The sequence below is a fragment of the Clarias gariepinus genome, chromosome 18 (assembly GCF_024256425.1).
Source record: "Clarias gariepinus isolate MV-2021 ecotype Netherlands chromosome 18, CGAR_prim_01v2, whole genome shotgun sequence".
NCBI lineage: Eukaryota > Metazoa > Chordata > Actinopteri > Siluriformes > Clariidae > Clarias > Clarias gariepinus.
Genome location: NC_071117.1, coordinates 27,359,489 through 27,379,911, shown reverse-complemented (window position 1 = coordinate 27,379,911; position 20,423 = coordinate 27,359,489). Strand labels below are relative to the sequence as shown.

At 37.5% G+C, this 20,423-nt stretch overlaps 1 protein-coding gene across 1 annotated transcript; it reads left to right on the top strand.

Annotated features, from left to right (window-relative positions):
- The first annotated feature begins 218 nt into the window (after window positions 1-218).
- On the top strand, window positions 219-15,226 carry LOC128506839 (monocyte to macrophage differentiation factor 2). The gene is made up of 7 exons (XM_053477437.1): window positions 219-410; window positions 4,723-4,804; window positions 5,960-6,120; window positions 8,728-8,802; window positions 8,961-9,062; window positions 9,744-9,813; window positions 9,922-15,226. The coding sequence occupies exons 1-7, from the start codon at window positions 397-399 to the stop codon at window positions 10,123-10,125; spliced, it is 708 nt and encodes a 235-aa protein (XP_053333412.1). The 5' UTR covers window positions 219-396; the 3' UTR covers window positions 10,126-15,226.
- Window positions 15,227-20,423: the final 5,197 nt, after the last annotated feature.

The window sequence follows — 20,423 nt, the reverse complement described above, 5'->3', positions numbered from 1 at the left end:
TCCTCCCTGTGGTTATCTGTTTAAAACCACCAGCGTTCCGTCGGGCTGTGTTTCAAGATATCGGGTTAGGGCACTACATAGGGCGCGTGCACACTGACCTCCCCCGCGCTACGCAGGGCGCTTAGATGCGACGCGGACCCCGGATTGAGACCCCGCCCCCTGACTTCCGGCTCCTGAGTCGGTTCCGTCAGTGTTTGTTTCAGAGTGATGCTCAGCGCGCGCGTCGGCTCGGAAGAAAGAAATGAATGTTTCCGGAGACGACTGATCAAAGTGTTCCTTTATTTTATTTATTTATGTATTTATTAACTTGCACATTATAGAGTCCGTACATTCATATTTATATATTTATATAGATTGATTTTTGGGGGAGGGATCATCGTGCAACACATTGTTTAAATGAATCTTGTAAGGTAAGAGGCTGATTAATGCGAGTCGCACCCTCATCATGTCCATTCAACATCTGGGCAGCTTTTATTTATGTTTATTTTATTTTATTTATTTTTCATATACATTTGCGACAGGTTTGTAAACAAAGCGTCTGTTTTCTCCCAAACGTTCAATGCAAATGGTAAAGATGCATGACGCACGTGCGTTGTTATTTAATTAAAGGATTAATTAGTAATCAGGATATCCATCAATCCAGATGTGCATTCTCGTGCATTGCTATCTGGATTACATAACTCGTGCAAAGGTTGACTCGTCTGGAATTGCTTTACTGAAGTCAGTTTGTCTGTGAAATTTTATGTAATCACATCATGATTTATTCCTGCAGCTGTGCACATCTGGATTTCTTCATCCAGACATATAAGAAATAAATTAATATCTTTATATTATCATCTGTACGGCTGCAGATCTAGATCACCTACATCTGGTTAGAATTATCCGATCGATCAATTCATTCACATATGTACTGGATCTTATTATGGATTTTACACATCTGCATTCCCTTATTATAAATGTTTGATCTGTTGTGCTGTGCACATTTGGACTGGTTTATGCACACATATCCAGATTGCCTGAAGCGTCTAGATTATACAAGGATCTCTTTAGTCTTACACATCTGTATTCCTTTATCCCGATATCTTGATCTGTTTAACTCTGCACATCTGGAGTTCTTCATCCAGATTTATATTGAAAAATAATGTCTATACTGTGATCTGTATGGCTGTAGATCTAGATCTCTGCTTCCACACTTACATCTGGTTGGCATTATCTGATCGATCTATTCACAATACATATCGGATCTTATTCCGTACACGTCTGCAATTCTTCATTATAAAAGTTTGACCTGTTTTGTTGTGCACATCTGGACTGATTGGTCCACACATACCTAGATAGCTTAATGTGTCTAGATTAAGTCACCGTTTCTACATATACAGAATCTGGATCTCTTTAGTTGTACACATCTCTATTCCTTTATCCTTGTATCTTAATCTGTTTAACTGTGCACATCTGGAGTTATTCATCCAGACATTTATTGAATTAAACAAGTATCTGGATATTATGATCTGTACGGCTGTAGATCTAGATCACCTGCATCTGGTTGGCATTATCTGATCAATTTATTACATATGTACTGGATCTTATTCTGGATCTTACACATCAGCATTTCCTTATTATAAATGTTTGATCTGTTTTGCTTTGCACATCTGGACTGGTTTATCCACTTGTATCTAGATGGCTTGACACATCTAGATTAAGTCCCTTTTCCCACATATATCCAAATCTCTTACACATCTGTTACACAGACTGTCTTACACATCTGTTTTCCTTTATTCCTATATGTAGATCTGTTTAACTATGCACATCTGGATGAAATCATAGCCTTGTATCTAAATTTCTTTATATTCATAAGTATTAGTGCTTGGATCCTTTTATGCACATACATCTGGATTAGTTCATTCACATATATCTAAATTGCTTTATTCTTACACACCTGGAACGTTTTTCTTATCCACATATATGTGTATCTCAGTATATTTGTAACATCAGGATTGTCAGATCTACAGTATATATAGATAAATATATTATCTTTGCACATCTGGGTTGCTTTAGCCACCTATATGACTTTCTTACTGTTCAGGTCTACACTTTGCACATCTGGTCTCATTATTATTATTATTATTATTATTGTTATTATTATTGAGGTGCACATCTGGACAATTTTATCTATATATTTATGCGTCCATTGACCCTCATGTGTAAATTGCATTTTTAAAAACAAGAGCGTTCATTTTATATATGCACGTCTGGATGATAGCAGCTTATAAACTGTACAGTCTCTTTAATTAGACACACCTGGATTTATATTTTTAAAGAAATCCCACATGTTATTTTACCTGTGCACATCTGGATAACTTTAGCCACAAGTATAAAAGATCATGTTCTCTATTCTAACCATGTCTTTCCATCCGTAACACACCTGGATTGATTCGCTAGTACACACATTGGGCTTTTTATCCACACCTTTATACACTGCAGCTGGATTATTCAGACAGGTCCTACACATCTGTACTCATTTTCTCCAGAGCCTAGGCATCTGGATTGTGTTGTCTCTACAAATCCAGCTGACTATTCATTTATCCATGTGGATTGAATATTTTACCCCATGGTGTAACGCGAGGCCTGTTTACTGTAACAGCACCTTGAGGTTGTCTTCACCAGGCCGTTTATTTAGGTTGCTGTATTGGGTCACTATGAATAGAAATTAGAGCGCGTGTAGGATGTGAGAGCTGGGTAACTGGGATGTGGGAGTTGTTTACGGCACTTTTGTTCTTATCGTCCTTATGAGACGTCTTATTATACTTGTTCTGATTCCTGAGTGTGTGTTTGTGTGCATGCGTATACCTGTGTGTGTGCGCATGAAAACCACTTAAATAAAAGGTAAGTCAGTTAGAGCCTCTCAAATGACAGAAGCCAAGAGACAAAATGGAGCCAAAGCGGTGTACGAGGAGAGTAACGTGATGCCGCTGTCTGTATCCGCATCAGTCTAGTGCTCCGTATATGTGAGGTGAGTTAATCTAGAAATGGGTGTGATCTAAATCAACGGGTTTTTTTGGTCACTCAGTTCCTGTTGTCACTGATAACACAAGTGCAAAGATCTCCACATCATTTTTTCAATTTCTTTCAAAGACTTTCTTGTATTTTTAAAGTAGCTTGAGGATTAGTTGGTGATTAGTTCCTGCTGATACTGAATGCTGAGTGGGTGGAACAGACGAGAGGGGAAATGAGGTCGCTGCTCAGGCTGTTATGTACGCAAACAACACGTTTTTTAAAATCCATCCTCAGGCACTTTGCAGCTCATATTATTTTTTTATACTACTCATATTATTTGCAGTTCATCAATTACAGGAAAAAAGCCACTAAGAGACACCATCGCCCATCCCTCCCCCTCCCCCCCCAACCCCCACCAAAGTCTAAAAACTTCAGTTTAGAGATATAGATTTTATTGCCTGCTTCTCCTTTTGAAAATGTTTAAGATCTCTGGCGTGTTGCCAGTTTCACACCGCATACCACAGTGATGATGTGGTCCGGCTGTCGTGCACTCTCACCCTGTATGAGTTTACACTGCAGCGAGCCGTACGTGCAATCTGCTTTCATTGTTAAAAAAAAAAAAGAAAAAGGAAAAAAAGGAAGGAAGATTTGCACAATACACAATACACACGATACATTACCGAAAAGGATCACGGGAAACAGTTCACGTCCAGTGTTCTCAACAAACTCTGCGTTGCTGCCCGAGTGTCTGAAAGTCCCATGTTTCCATGGCAACCCTGACATCATGTCCACATAAAAAGAAAAAAGAAAAAAAAACAGTAGAAATCCTCAGTCATCCTTCACCATGGTTACCAGCTGTTGCCTAGCAACTGTCAGACCTGGCACTGAGCAGCAGCCTCAGCGTAACTCGACTGGTGATCGGTCATGTGACCAGCCGGTTCAGCGATCACATGCCGTGCACACACACACACACAAAAGGTTGTACAGAGAAAGATCTTCGCAGTTTATTAGCATCATAAATAAATTAAAAAGAAACTTTCATTTCATGTTTAAACTGATTTTATGGATCACCGGTGATGTTACAGTAAGTCTCCATTGTGATTGACAGATCTGGCTAAAAATGTGATATTAATGTGCTCGTCCTAATCCAGTATGTTAGCATTTCTGAATTAGTAGCTCATTAGCAGGAATTAATTAGTAGTTACTGCGGTGAAGTTTTTATAGAAATATTCGTTTATGGACGGAGTGTCTAGTGTGGCAGCACGGTGGCGTAGTGGTTTGGACTTTCACGGTGCACCTCCAGGGTCCGGGTTCGATTCCCACCTCAGGTCTGTGTCGAGTTTCCATGTTCTCCCTGTTCTTGGTGGGTTTCCTCCGGGTGCTCCGGTTTCTTCCCAAAGACAGATTAGGCCAAGTGGTGTTCCCAAATTGCCAATACTGTGTGTGTCCCTACAGTAAGTTGGCCCCCTGTCCAGGGTGTACCCCGTCTCGTACCCTTAGCCTCCTGGGATAGGCTCCAGGACCCCTTCACAACCCTGAATACAGGATAAGGTGGTATAGACAATGATAAGTGAGTGAGAGTCTCCTGAGTGGTTTATACTTTTATGGTGTTTAAGATAGAGATTTAAATGGTTAAGATAGAGATTAAATGACGCGGGTGAGGAAATTGCTGTAATGTAAGGCTGCACAATGAATCACATTTTAATGTAATGTTTTCTTTCCTTCTAGATTTATGAACAGCCGGGCACCAGCGAATAAGAGGTATCAACCGACGGAATATGAGCACGCAGCTAACTGTGCTACACACGCGGTGAGCCACTAGCATGCGCTCAAAACTTTTAAACTGCTCCGGTCCAGACTACAGACGGTCTCAGTTTATTTTTATTTTCCACCTATAATTGAAATAAAAAAGGATCATTATCATGTAAACACTGCAGTCGGAACAGTCTAAACCAATCTACAGCGCCTTGCAAACGTATTCACACCCCTTGAACGTTTACACATTTTGAAGAGGAAAAAAAACAGGTGGAAGAAGGTGGTCTGGCCAGATGACACCAAAATTGAACTTTTTTGAAAAACCCAAGACTGCACATCACCCTGAACACAACCATCCTCGCTGTGAAACATGGTGGTGGCAGCATCATGTTGTTAGCACAAGGAAGCTGGTCAGAGTTGATGGGAAGACAGATAGAGAAAGGAAGACTTTACTTTAGAGGATTGAAGCAACGGTTTACCTTCCCGCAGGAAAATTACTGTACACCCAGGTGTATTTTTATTTTGTGTTTTTATTTTGTGTTTTATTTTAGGATCATTTTCTTTCCACTTCACAATTCCGTGCCACTTTGTGTTGGTCCATCACATAAAATCCCAATAAAATACATTTAAATTTGTAGTTGTAGTAACCTGACAAAATGTGGAAAAGTTCAGGGGGTGTGAATACTTTTGCAAGGCGCTGTATCCCGAAACTCCAACCTCAGAGTTGGAGAGAATGACTTTGTGTTCTTCTGTTATATTTGCAGCAGTTTAACAACTCTGTGCCTGTCGAGGACTTTTATTCTGAAAAATAAAAAACCTTTTATTTAGAAATAAAGACTATTATACAGAAACTACCTTAGAAATAATGTAATGTTTAGGTTAGGGTTATCAAAGATTTATTGCTAATGCAGAAAAAAGAACACATCAACAGTTTTTTTGAATGAATTTGTTTAAATGTACATTAAAGCAGATATAAAATAAATATAAACTGGAAAATAAATCATTAACTGTCTAAATCGGTTGTTTTGGAAAGAGACGCGGTTACAGATCAAAACTTGTTGCTTATTAATCAAGAGTTAGAAATTGTTATTTATGACTTTTTTTTTTTTTAACTCAATCGATTTTAATTTAGGACACTTTTCTCTTTACCGGCCGTATGCCTGACCCCTGGTCTAATATCTAATTTAATATCTGTATGTGTTTTCCGTAGCTCTGGATTATCCCCAGTATTGTGGGCGGACTTTTGCTCTATTTCCACTCGGATGATCACTGGGAGGAGATCTCGGCGTGGCTCTATGGCGCCGGCTTGTCCAGCCTATTTATCATCTCCACCGCCTTCCACACCATCACCTGGAAGAAGAGCCATATGCGGTACACACACACACACACACACACACACACAGACAGACAGTCTAAACCAACTAGTCTATAGCATCAAATAGGGGTTAGCTCAATCTAAACTTAAGGATAAACTATAATAATAATAATAATAATAACGTCCTGCACTGTGATCCATGTAAAGGTCAACAATTTCTCGTAACAAAAATTAGCATTAAAATTTAGCAGAATTAAACTTTATTAACTTTATCGACAAAGTTTGTTCTGCGTAATACTTACAGTATCTGACATACACCGATTAGCCATAACATTATGACCACCTGCATGAATCATTTTTGGTTTGTCCTGACCACTGTGGACCTGGAACAGTTCTGGAGTTGCTTCGTCCAAGTCGTCTAGCCGTCACAATTTGGCCCTCGTTACAGTAACTAAAGTACAAATAACTTGTACGAATGGCACCGGGAAGTGGGTGACTCAACTCAACTCAACTCATCTTTATTTGTATAGCACTTTAACAACATGAATGCCCATGAAGTGCTTCACATAAATAATAAAATAACATTGTAATCTAATAATAATAATAATAATAATAATAATAATAATAAAAAAAAAATAATAATAATAAAATGAATAAAAATAAAATAAAATAAAATAATACAAAAATAAAAGATTTTTTGTAATAAATTGTAAAACAATATGTAAAATCAACATGTCATGTTGGTTTAAATGCCAGGGAAAACATGTGAGTTTTATGATGGGACTTAAACACCCTCAATGATGTGGCCTCACGAATGGTCAATGGTAAATCATTCCATAATTTGGGAGCCCCCACAGAGAACGCCTGATCACCCCTGAGCTTGCATTTGGTCTTGGGTACCATCAGCAAACGTTTATCTGATGATCTGAGAGACCGGGGTGGGGCATAGGGCTGGAGCAGTTCTGAGAGGTAGGGCGGGGCAAGGCCGTGTAAACATTTAAACGTGACCAAGAGAATTTATTCAGTACTGTACCGGGAGCCAATGAAGAGAAGCCAGAACTGGAGAGATATGTTCTCTTTTATGCGTAGACGTTAATAGTCGAGCAGCAGAGTTTTGGATCAGCTGTAGCCGATGTAATGCTGTCTGAGAAACCCCAAAATACAGAGCATTACAATAATCAATGCGAGTGGTGATGAAGGCGTGGATGGCTATTTCGAACGGCCTAAAGGACAAAACAGGTTTAAGTTTTGCCAATTGCCTTAACTGAAAGTAACTGGACCGAACCACAGCACTAATCTGTTTGTCAAATTTAAGGCCATGATAAAAAATATAACCCCTAGATTCGGCGCTGTAGGTTTAACATACTGCTCCAAACCACCTAAATCCAGAGGTGGAACTTTACCCCTGGCACCAGGACCAAATACCAAAGCCTCTGTCTTTTTATCATTAAAATAAATAAAAAATTGGGCTAACCATGCCTATATATTGTCTAGACATGTTAATAACGCTTTGACAGAGTAGCCTTCCTTCTGTTTTAACGGGAGATAAATTTGACTGTCATCTGCATAGCAGTGAAAGGAGATACCATGATTTCTCAGGATATAGCCGAGCGGCAACAAATATAACGAGAAAAGAAGGGGTCCAAGGATAGACCCCTGTGGGACCCCATATGTAAGAGGAGCTGTTGATGACTCAAGATCTCCAAGGCTAACAGAAAAAGTTCTATCAATAAGATAGGACCTAAACCAGTCTAGAGCTGTCCCCCTAATTCCCACCCAGTGTTCTAAGCGTGACAGAGGAATGTCATGGTCTACTGTATCAAAGGCAGCTGTTAAATCAAGCAGCAGAAGAATCACACAATTACCAGAATCGGTAATAAAATAAATATCATTTAAGACTCTTAACAGAGCTGTTTCAGTACTGTGAAGAGCCTTGAAACCAGACTGAAAAACTTCAAGCATTCCATGCTCACCAAGATAACTTATTAGTTGTGTGTAAACTAATTCTCCAGAATCTTAGACAGAAATGGTAGCTTAGAGATTGGTCTGTAATTAGACAACACAGACGGATAAAGATTAGGTTTTTTTTAATGTGAGATACTGTATATCAGGCAGCAAGTCAACATTTTGTCCCTGAAGTTGATGTGTTGGAAACATAATAATAGACAGACCTAAGAATTCAAGTGACTTTGACAAGAGCTAAATGGTGACGGCTAGACGACTGGGTCAGGGCAACGCCAAAGCTGCAGCTCTTGTGGGATGCTCTATGGTTGCAGTGGTCAGGAAGTATCAGAAGTGGTGCAAGGAATTAAAACCGGTGAACCGGCGTCAGGGTCGTGGGCGGCCAAGGCTTACTGATGCGTGTGGGGAGTGAAGGCTGGCCCGTGTAGTCTAATCCACGGGGAGAGCTACTGTAGATCAGATTGATGAAAAGGTTAACGCTGGTTGTGATAGAAACGTGTCAGAACACACAGAGCATCGCTGTTATGGTTGCAGAATGGAGACCCACTCGATACGGCCATGAAGATTGTAAATACACATAACTCACGTAGAGATTAATCCGGACACCACAAGAGGGCAGACTTACAATTTACAAAAACCCTACAGATTAGTTTTTCATTTTTAATTTGCTGTCCTGTTTTTGCACTTTTTTGTTCTTCCAGTTCTGTCGAGCAGTGTTTCCACATGTGTGACAGGATGGTGATTTACTTCTTCATTGCTGCATCTTACACACCCTGGTGAGAGCTTTATATACACACTCCACTCAATCGTTATTATTATTATTTTTTTTCTGTTAATTAAAGAAATTTTTCTGATTGATAAATTAGAAGGTTTTTTTTTATCTCTGGAGTGACTTTTTTTCGTGTGTGTGTGTGTGTGTGTGTGTGTTTAACAGGTTAACTTTAAGGGAACTTGGTCCATGGGCCGCTCACATGCGCTGGGTTGTCTGGGTGATGGCCTCCGGAGGAACGGCATACGTCTTCTTCTTTCATGAGAGGTGTGTGTGTGTGTGTGTGTGTGTGTGTGAGAGAGAGAGAGCGAGAGAAAGAAATTGTCCCTGTTTAATCATTATGCAAAAGCTGTGCTGTGGACCTTCACCATTTGTTTTGTGTTAACAGCGGGCATTTAAAGTTCTTAAAGCACTCAGAAAATCCAGCCTGTGGTTCCTGTAGAGAGATTCGTAATCAAAATTAAATACAACCTGCAGAATTATTACGGGGTAAAAAAAAAACAGAAGTATGCATTACAGAAACGAAAGTCTAAGTTAAACTTACATAACTGCTCGAGCACTTTAAGACATTTCGACATTTAATAGGAGGAATAAAATCAGATTAATGTTGATCCATTTATCATTAAACCTGCTACTGCTCTCGCCTCTATATTAAGAGGATGTTCACATTGACGTGTACGTGGACGCAGGATCTACATTAAAAACATGAAATGTGAACTCCCTAATACGGCCAGGTTTCTTTATAAGATGTATAGAAGGAGTCTCCAGTGCAACGCCTGAGCTCCTCTGGTCTAAGGGTGTGAGAAAGCTTTACAGGAAATGCTCGTGCTCATCTTTAGCCCTGTATGTGCCGTATGTACAGTATGAAGTAAATCTATAAACGATCATGTATCACGAGAATGCTTGAAAGCTTTTAGTCAACTTCCTGTACGCTCTCTTCCTGGACAGGTATAAAGTGGTGGAGTTGGTGTGCTACACGGCGATGGGTGTGTTTCCGGCCATGGTGGTTCTGTCTATGGTAAGAAAGTATCCGGTCACATGGCTGAAAATTATCCAGTTTCTTTGCAGGAATATAAACTTTTGCATTCTCTCTATCTGTCTCTCTCTGTCTCTCTGTCCCTCTCAGGCGGACAGGTCGGGTGTGTGCGAGCTGTTGGTTGGTGGCGGGTGTTACGTGTTGGGGATGGTGTTCTTTAAAAGTGATGGAGTGGTGCCCTTTGCGCACGCCATATGGCACCTGTTTGTTGCCATGGGGGCGGGAATCCATTACTACGCCATCTGGAAGTACTTGTACACACCTGGCAATCAACAGACCAGCACCGCCCGGTGACACACACACACACACACACACACACTAATACACTGATACACACTTAGACACACACTATCACTTCTGCTCTCTCTCAGTTTAGTATATATAAAAGTTTAAAAACTGAACAAATTTAATTGAGGAAGGGAAAAATATTTCATTCCGAATTGGTTTACACGGTGCTGGCGGGAAGCACAGCTACACTCGTTGTTCTTATTGATCAATCAGGGACTAATCAGTGGCGGCTATTTAAAGATCAGCCATTTAACAGATCTTCATAACGTCCTCATGAACACCTCCATAACGATGACCTCTTTAGTTTGATGTATTTAACAAATGTAACTCCATGGAGTTATTACTGCACCTAGTGTTCAGAAATGGGAACTGCAACAAGTGTTAATAGAGGTCCAACGGGGCAGGAATCACGCTGCCCCATGCTCGAGGAGGAGCAGCGAACAAGACAGTTAATAACAGGGTTGCCAAGGTGTTTTCTTATTGTAAAGCAAATTAATTTAATTCATTTCTGCAGACAAAGCAGAAATATGAAATTGATTATTTGATTAGTTAGAAATGCATAGTGACACAAAAACTGAGAAAATGTGTCTCAATGCTTGCTTATTTATTTATTTATTTATTTATTTGTCTGTTTGTTTGTTTATTTATTTATTATACTTTTTTTTCTCTGGAAATTCTGCTAAAACCTGGCAACCCTGGTTACAAATATTTTGCACGCCACTCACTGATGACTTGAATGAAGACAGACCTGCTCCATGGAACACAATTAAACTGAAGAACATCTACATCCATTCAACACAAGCTACTAGATTGATATCCACATGTGCTCGAATCTCAACTGCCTGTTAAAGGGTTAAAAAATTTATTCATTAATAACGTCACATTATAAAGCCTTTCAACTTAAGGCTATGACGTTATTAATCTACACTCACAAGCCATACTCATGCCATAAAACTGTAATTGGCTCCTGTGAACATGTGCGAGTTATAACATGAGGCTTTTCAGATTCTGGACGAGGTCTGCGTTTCTATACTGTTTCTGACCTGCCCTTGCTGCCCTCGATCGCAGTGTACTCAGGGGAACCACAGTAGGCGAGGTTGTAGATATCACTCTCAAAAAAAGAAACACTTAGATCTTAAAATGATAAAATAATAACATTTTTCTTTTCAGGACAAGTTAAATAACAGGTTGAACTTTTCTATTCATTAGGGGCGTAACAGTCTGTTTAGTGCTCCAAATAATAATAACTGAACCTATTTACAGTGGTACCTTAGCATAGAAATGTAATCGGCTCTGGAGGCGAGTTCTTAGGTGAAATGTTATATTGTGAAACGCATTGTCCCATATGAAATAATGTAAATGCAGATAATCCGTTCCAGCCGCCCAAAAATATTACCAATATTACCAATTTTCAACACTTTTAGAGAAAAATATAAAATTATTAAATATTAAACCTCAGTTAGCCTTAATTTATGACGTCTCTTGGCACTGGCTGCTTAAAAAATTAAACTTAAAGCGGCTCCATTTTTTTTTTGCTACTGTACCGTCTTTGATACTATTCCTGTTACTCATGGTGTTACGTCCTCACGAAATCTTGCACAAAATGCAAAACAACTCAAAAAAGAAATATGAAAACTCACCTTACTTGGCTTTCCACTGATGCAAAACCAGTTTTGAACGGCTCCCGGATGTACGCGCAACTTAGCCAGCGGTCGGTTCGGTTTGCTCACTCGTACGCTGAAAATGCTTCATATGCGGAGACAAATTTTGTGCACAAGATTTTTTTAGCCTTTCCTTAAGGCTAAAATTCATGAGTCGGGGCGTTCGTATGCCAAGGTACCACTGTATGTAAATTTCTTAACTATATTGCTTTCAGTAAAAGCTTGTACTTTACGATTTCTGACCTCTGACTAGGAAAAGCCAAAGAAATCCTCTTCCGAAAATGAAATTCCTACTTGGAAAGCTGAGAAGGTGTCCTCAAACGTCAACAAATTCAATTTATATCAATAACTTTACAGTTGCTGTTTTGAGGCCGAAATACATCATAAAAATATGATCGATAATATAAGCTAGGTATATAATATAGCATGTTTTCATGGAGGCGGCCATGTTTTTACTCCAAACCTCGTTGAAGGTTGGAAATGCTAACGCTAGCTACAGTATGTGGTGTTTCTGGATGTGAGCAGTCCATCAACGTCGGCTGCATCAATCCAGCTTGTAGTTCATCTCTACTCGAATGCAATCTTCATCTTTGATTGATTTCTATTACACATGGAAACTGAAAACGCTTATATAAAACTTAGAAACATGAGATGTTTGTCTCTCTGTGTAAACTGGGTGCTAGGTAACGAACAAAATCCTTAGGCAATCTTTTCAGGTAGGACGTGAACAAACGTTAAGGGCGTGGTCAAATGCAGTATCGAAAACATGCACAGTCCAGAATCAACCCCACCAGGAACAAACACCGATGCGTGAAAAAGATACAGTTTAAGAGTTTATGTGTGACGGCCTGAGAACAAAAAGAACGAAAAAACTTGAAATGAAACACATCATAAACCTTTAGACTTCACTGATCCAAGGTATGACCACGTCTCTACGGTATGTAGCTCTCCAGGGTGGCATGAAGTCACATGACTTATTGCCCTGATCGCTTTTTGGGTGCTCAAACATCTGTTACACAACATTATTTTTACTAGGCAAGGTCAGAAATTAGACAAAGTGAGAACATTTCCTTGGTAATTAAGTGTGAGCCGTGTATATTGTCCTCTTTGAGACGATACAACACTAATTCGAGTCAATCTAATATGCTTTGGTTTAGGTGTGATACAACCTGATTAGCAAAATATCTACCATGAGGTCAGAAACAGTTGCAGTTATCGGACAGTCTGTAACTTACAGTATATCTAGCTAACAACAACTAGCTGATGCTAACCAAATGCCGTTGTAGTTTCTTTTTCATTTGTGGATTTTAACCTGTTAATGTTATTTTCCAAACAGCAAATGACTTTTAGTCAAGTTATTTGTTTCCGCAGACCGCCACAGAAATATTAAATATGCCATAAATAAATAAAATAATAATAATAATGCAAATTACAAAAATACAGTGCAGTAAAAAGTACAACAGATGAAGAAAGATACTTGAAATATCTAATCACTCTTCCTGCCGCTGCCAAAAAAGAAAGAAAAGGGATTTCTCTTGTATTACAGTTTACTGTTTGCGGTTTGAACGCAGTACCAGTCAGACCGCTGTATTCATAGCATCACTCGTCTGGGTGCATCCTCGCATTTCAGTGTTGCGTCTGTGTCAAATGCCGAAAGTGCTTCGAGCTTCAGTCACTTGGTCTAGTCATAGTTTTGTGTCTTTTTTTGTTTGTGTGTGCTTTTTTTTTTTTTTTTCATAAAAAAAATCCCAACCTCTGACATTCCCCTCTGTCCCATTTAAGTAAGAAGGATGTAATTCATTCATCCAAGTCGCAACACAGTTCCTCAGGACCGCCGATTCTTATAATGATTAGCCAGACCACATGAAGTCCACAGTTTCGATTGGCTGATTTGGCCAAAACTTTCTTCTCAGGGTTTAAGACACTGTCCGGTGCCATCGCCATCTCTCCTAAACATTCCACTGCTGTGCAGAACAAAAAAAAAACATTCTCATGAAAAACCAAAAAAAAAAAAAAAAAAGCTAAGTAATAGATTAAATGTTTTTTCTTTATTATTTAATGGCTTATTATTTATTTCGAATTATGAATATTATTATCTGTAATAGTTAAAGTGAATCTGTAGTGAATGTATTATTTGCAATATCAATGTTTAAAAGATTTTATTTATATGATCGCTTCAATGCACAATTCCAAGTCTATCAATACCTGAGATCATCAGTATGCTGATTGTATTATGTGTTAATTCTCATGGGAGGAACACAGAAAATATTGAAGGGGCGGAAAGTAAAAATGAAGCGCTGAAATCCTTTTTAAGTTTTAATAAGATATGAGTCTATATTTGGCTTGTGCAATAATGATATTGTTTTTTCTGCGTGTGATTTAGCATTGATTATGCATAAATAGTGAAACTTGATTATACTGTATGATTAATTTGTTAAGAAATAGTAATGCGTTACAATTTCTAAATTAATTACATGCATTAACATGTTAATTTTGAGAGCCCTAATAAAAAAATAAAAAAATATATAATAGCTCCAATCATTAAAGCATTGATTGGTAGATTTTGGTGATTCTGCTTTAATGTGGAGTAAACAGTGGTTACGAAACACAACAGTACATTTACAATATCATGTTTTTGTGAAAACAACTGTTGAATATGTCCACATGACGGATGAACTCGCCTGATGCATGATCATCATTTTGTGGGCGAAGTTCACAAGTTCCGTACTTGAGTAAAGTAGAGATCTCCCAGGGAAAATATTACTCAAGTAAAATTCCATTTACATTTCAACTTGAGTAAAAATACAAAGTATTCACGTTCAAATTTGCATAAGTATAACAAATTATATTATTTGCTTGTATAAGCTCATTGTAGCCTTTGACACGCAATCGATTGTTTCACGGAGGGAATTCGGATTATGCAATTATGTATAATAATCAGCAGGTGGAGACATTACAGCTTCATGTACCACACACACACACACACCTGTGTAACGCAGACGTGCAGAAATGTTGTGAAGCACAAGTAGAGATGTTTGTTGGAGGCTATAGTGGAGTAAAGGTCCCAGTATCCGCTAACAAAACTAATCAAGTAAAGTACAGAAACATGCAAACTATACTTATGTACAGTAATGACATAAAGGGTGTTAGTTAGTTAGTCTTCCTCTCAAAGCAGCCTCTGTTTGCTACCTGCTGCAGGAAAGCATAGCAAATAAATAAATAAATTAATTAATTAATTAATGAAACACATTAAAGACACTAAGAACACATAAGATGAGGAAGGGTCAAAGGGCTTTTTTTTACTGTCTACATAAATACGGCAGTGTTTAAACCATTTACAAGTATTAGCCGTGTTTTTGGTATATTTTTAACTACACTTATACTAGCATACTGTGTATATCACGACAGCATAATATCATCTAGCACTGATATGATTGAACTGTTATATTGCACAAGCCTAATATATGCTACTGTATATATATATATATATATATATATATATATATATATATATATATATAAATTTATTCCTTAAGAAATTTGCCTTTGGAAACAAAAACGCATGTAAAATATGCTCAAATGCCTTTTAGTTTTCCTTTTGCAGTGTTATTTTCTCTCAAACTGTGCTCCTGTACAGTATTGCCACCAAATCACGAGTTAGATCCTTAATACTAATGTAGTGTTACTTGTTGTGTTTCCACCACCGTTGCCTAAACGTTTATCCTGCTCATGTTTGCTAATTTGTATAAAAATTACACTTCTGAATGTTTCGCTTTCATCTTACGACTTATTAGCACTATAAATCGATTTTTCATTGAAATAAATATTATAATATTAGAGCTTTAAACTTTTGTGTGGCTCTAGGAACATTGCGTAGTTTACTTAACTTTTAACACATTTACAACGTTTACTTACATCCACTGGAGTAACTGCCTGGATTCTTATGTATCAAAATATAAATATATTCAAAAAGTAATCAAAAATCTCTATCTAAATAACCACTCTGACCTCAATATTTATTATTTATTTATTTGCTTATTAATAAATGATATCTGGATTTTTTTTGTTTGTTTTTTTTGTTTTAGTTTGTTTTATTTTAGATTTCCATGTGTAGTTTATTTCTAATCATCTTTTTTTGTGTGTTCTCTAGAAGTCGATTAAATATTAAATAAGATTTAATTTCTCATACAAAACAACAGCTCTCACTGCCACATTCTGTACATTAAAATATTTTATTTTTTAACCTTTTTTTTAAATTGGGCTCATTATAAATTCAGGTAATTGCGAATTTATTATATTAAAAAAAAGTAATAGAATAAATTTACCTGATACATCCAAGAATTAAACATTAAACATGCCTTATTGCTCAATTCTAATTCTGACTTTAATGGATCATTTTAATCTAGAGTTTAGTCTCTGAAATAGTTCAAGCTTTGATTCATGTCAGAACATATCTCAGAGGTCATTGTAAATATCATTTGTGCCTTTTCGAGTTTCAGCTTCTTTTCAGAGCAGGGTTGTTTTTTCAGTTTCTTTTTTTTTTTTCTTTTTTGGAGGAGTATTAAGTTTGTAAAGTCTATCATACTGCCAAAACTGCACAGTATAAACATTATGAACATTATTGATGATGTAAGTCTAACATTCCGGTGCGATTTGTGATTGTTTACTTTGCTGCAATGTTTGTATTTCTATTTATGTATCTGTACGTGTGCATTTTATAAAGCTTGTCATTTAACAAAAATGCATTTCATAAAGAATAACTCCGCCTTCTTGTTGTCATTATTTCAAATGACATGCCATGCTTTTGCTCTGTTTATTTTGTATAAATGCCCATGAAAAAGTTTACCATGTTAATAATAGCATTTTAATAAACGACGTACAGTAGGTGTTTTTTTTAATAAACGTTGTACAGTAGGTTTCAGGTTTTTGAGCTCCAGTTATAGAAAATAATTAACACATTCTGACCAATCAGATTCAATTTTTTGATGTTGCTGTGTTATAAATTGCATTTGTTTAATGGCATTTTTTGGGGAAAGATAAAATGCAGTAAACAACACATAGAAAATAGCTTTTCTGTTTGTATGCACACATACACCAATCCAATATATATTTATATATATATTATATTCAATATATATATATATATATATTCCATTATGTAAGTTTTTATGGCTAAAAAGGTAATGTAAGGTCTTTTTGCATTGCTTGAACTGTACAGCAGGGGGCACACACACTTGTTTTACATTTTCACTTTGGAGCATTTCTTAAATCATCCTTGACAGTTTGCACAGTATGTACAGCACCACACATTTAATTACCTTCAAAAACTTAAAATATGCTGAAAATGCTTAGTTTATGTCTGAAAAGGTCATTTCAGAGAACATGCAAACTATGGCTAAGGTTTCAATGATGATAATGATGATGGTTGCACAAGGCTGCACTTTTTTCTGTATGCCATATATCAATTTCATCAGTACAAAGTTAAAGATAACTGTATGTTAGAGACTAATTACAAGTGATTGGACAAGATACACGTTTGAATGTTTTTACCGTTTGTACTGTAATTTGTTGATGGTCCATACCATTATTATGCAGAAAGGAATGCGACAAGACTTTCTACATTGTCTGTTGTGATGTCTTCACATGCTGCATTTATGGAGGGGGTCATCTGAGCATGTGACTGATGATTGTAATTCATTTGACCTCCATACTGAGCAGACGTTAAGGGATGTGTTATACAGTAGGTTAAAAAAAAAGGCTGTTGGGTCACAAAACTATTGACTAATGGTGTGTGAGTGATGGAAGCTTACGCTATGCCAAACAAAAAAGGTACTTTGCTTAAACACACTCGAATAAGACTCTCCTCATCAAGGATGTGCAAGCGCAGTTACTGTCTGCACTTAGATCCTCTATCTGTACTACTGTATGTAGCTCCTTTTTTTTTCTTTAATTGGGACATTAATATATATATTTTTATAATATATCTACCAAACGGTTGAGATTACACTTAATGGTAAAACTATTAATATATTAAAAATAATCATTTAAAATGCTAACTTGTTGTGTGGTGGTGCAACAGCATAAATGTAATCGGGAATTACATCCACCCTGATATGCTACAAAACAGTTTAAAGGGCATACATACGTACAGTTCATGAAAGACACAACAACATGTGAATATTGTTAGGTTCATTTTTTAGCACAGAATACTTTGACAGAGTGGGAGAGATGACTCCGTTGGGTTCAAAACATTTTTCATTAAGATACAGTGGCTCGAAATTCATTCAGTTCAATTCAGTTCCATTTATATTGTGCTTTAACAATAGACATTGTCACAAAGTATTTTTACACAAATAGAAATGTGCTCTACCAAATGGTTGAGCAGGACATTAAAGGATTAAAACCCTTCATCCTACCACATATTAAATATGTTTACACTGAAATGTTTGTAATGTGTTCATGGATTATTGTGCTGTTTTTTAATTGCTTATTTCTGGGTTGATGTTGTTTCCATGAGAAAGTCTTATAGTACTTAACAAAATAATAAATTTAGTTACATTTAAAGTGGATTTACGAATGTAAATTTTAAAACACATTTGCACAACTATTCCTCTGTCTGATTGTCTCCTCGTCCCTCTCTCTCGCTCTCTCTTTCCCTCTATCTATCTGCTGCTTTTATTTCTCACTAGCCAGTATCCATCTTTCTTTCTGTACTGTATGTTTTTTATTTGTTCCTCTCTTTCTGTCTTTTGCACCTTTTCTGTTTTGTCTGTCAGTCTCTCTGTCTCTCTTTCTTACCTTTTCTCTCTATTTCTTTCTGCAAGTTTCTCTTCTGCCACGTGTCTCCTTGTTTCTAATTCTCTCTACCTCAGTGTACAGTATGCCCTGGATGCAGAGCCCGCAAGACAAGAGCTCTCTTGATTACATGAGTGATGTTTATACCAGTCGAGAGTAAGCGAGATGCCAAGGGTTCCAAGGCCGACTAGCAAGGATACACTGGCATGGCATCAGGTGTGTGCTGGCGATTGTTGCACAGGTGGAGGAGGTGCAGTTGAAGATGGGAGAACAGGTTGACTGTAAAAATATCTTCTTTGCCTTCCCGAATAAATAAAAGCTATCAAGAAGCATAAGACGTTGATTGAAAATGGAGCATTTGTAAACAGAGACACTGTATAGTATAAGTCCTGCAACACCAAATTATTTTTTCACTGTTCACTTTAATATAAACACTTAAGAATCTGGGACAATCGTGAGTACATACTGTTCTCCATCAAACTAGACAGCTGAAGAATTGAAAAAGATCAGATAGCTTGTGATAGATCATATGTGGTTTTCTGCTGTTGTAACTCATCCACCTCACAGACTAATGTGTTGTTGGAAGCGCACCAAAGCTGTAACATGTGCTTATATGTGTTACTCTGTGTTCCTGGCAGCTCAAATTAATCTGAGCAACTCTTGTAAACAAGGCATTTCCACCCACAGGACTGTTACTTGCTCGTGTGGTTTGTTCTTTGCACAGTTTTGTGTAAACTCTACAGGAGATCAGCAGCTAGTGAATTACTCAGAACAGCCCATCTGATACACCCATCCACAGCATAGACATCAGATCAGATTTTCCTTTATTCTGATGTTTGATTTAAATAATAAATGAAGTTCTTGAACTGTATCTTCAACTGACTGGCTGTTAATGAGCAATTCGAATAAAAGGTCTTCCTATTACAGAAGACGGGGAGAGAACAGCCATGGCCAAAAGTTTTGAGAATGACACAAATATTAATTTTCACAAAGTCTGCTGACTCATTTTTTATGATGCCAATTTTCATATGCTCAAGAATGTTATAAAGAGTGACCAAATAAATTGCAATTAATTGCAAAGTCAGTTGTTGGCATAAAAAAAAGAAAAAAATATTCCACTGCATTTAAGTTCTGCAGGATAAAAAAAAAAACGAAAAGGTAAGCGCTACCATCAGTCCTGTGTCACACAAACAGTAAAGCGTCCTGGGACCATTCATGGGTGTGGTTGCTTCTCAACCAAGAGACTGGGCTGTTCACAGTTCTGCCTAAGTACACAGAATGTGACAAAAACATCTTTCGAGAGCAACTTCTCTGGTGATTAGCAATGCCTTTTCCAGCATGCCATAAGGCAAAAGTGCTAATTAAGTGTCTAAGGGAACAAAACTTGGAAATTTTGGGTTCATGGCCAGGAAACTCCTCAGACATAATCCCATTAAGAACTTGCGGGCAATCCTCAGAAGATGGTGGTCAAATAAAAACCAAGAAACCCTGACAAACTCCAAGCACTGATTAGGCAAGAATGGTCTAATTATCAATAAAGGTATAAATAAATATTGTAATTGTCAATCAAGGTCTTTGACACTTATGAAATTACGGATACTATTATATCTACAAACACTGAAGCAGCAGACTTTGGGAAAATTAATATCTGTGTCATTCTCAAAACTTTTGGCACCGCCTGGGTATATGTTAAGCAGTAAAGGCATCTTAAATGTCAAAGCCTCTCTCTCTCTCTCTCTCTCTCTCTCTCTCTCTCTCCCTCTCTCCGTGTGTTTTCGGCTGTTTCCGTACACACTCGGCTCCTCTCCTCTCTCCAGTCATACACGCCGGTGTGTGTGTGCCCCCATG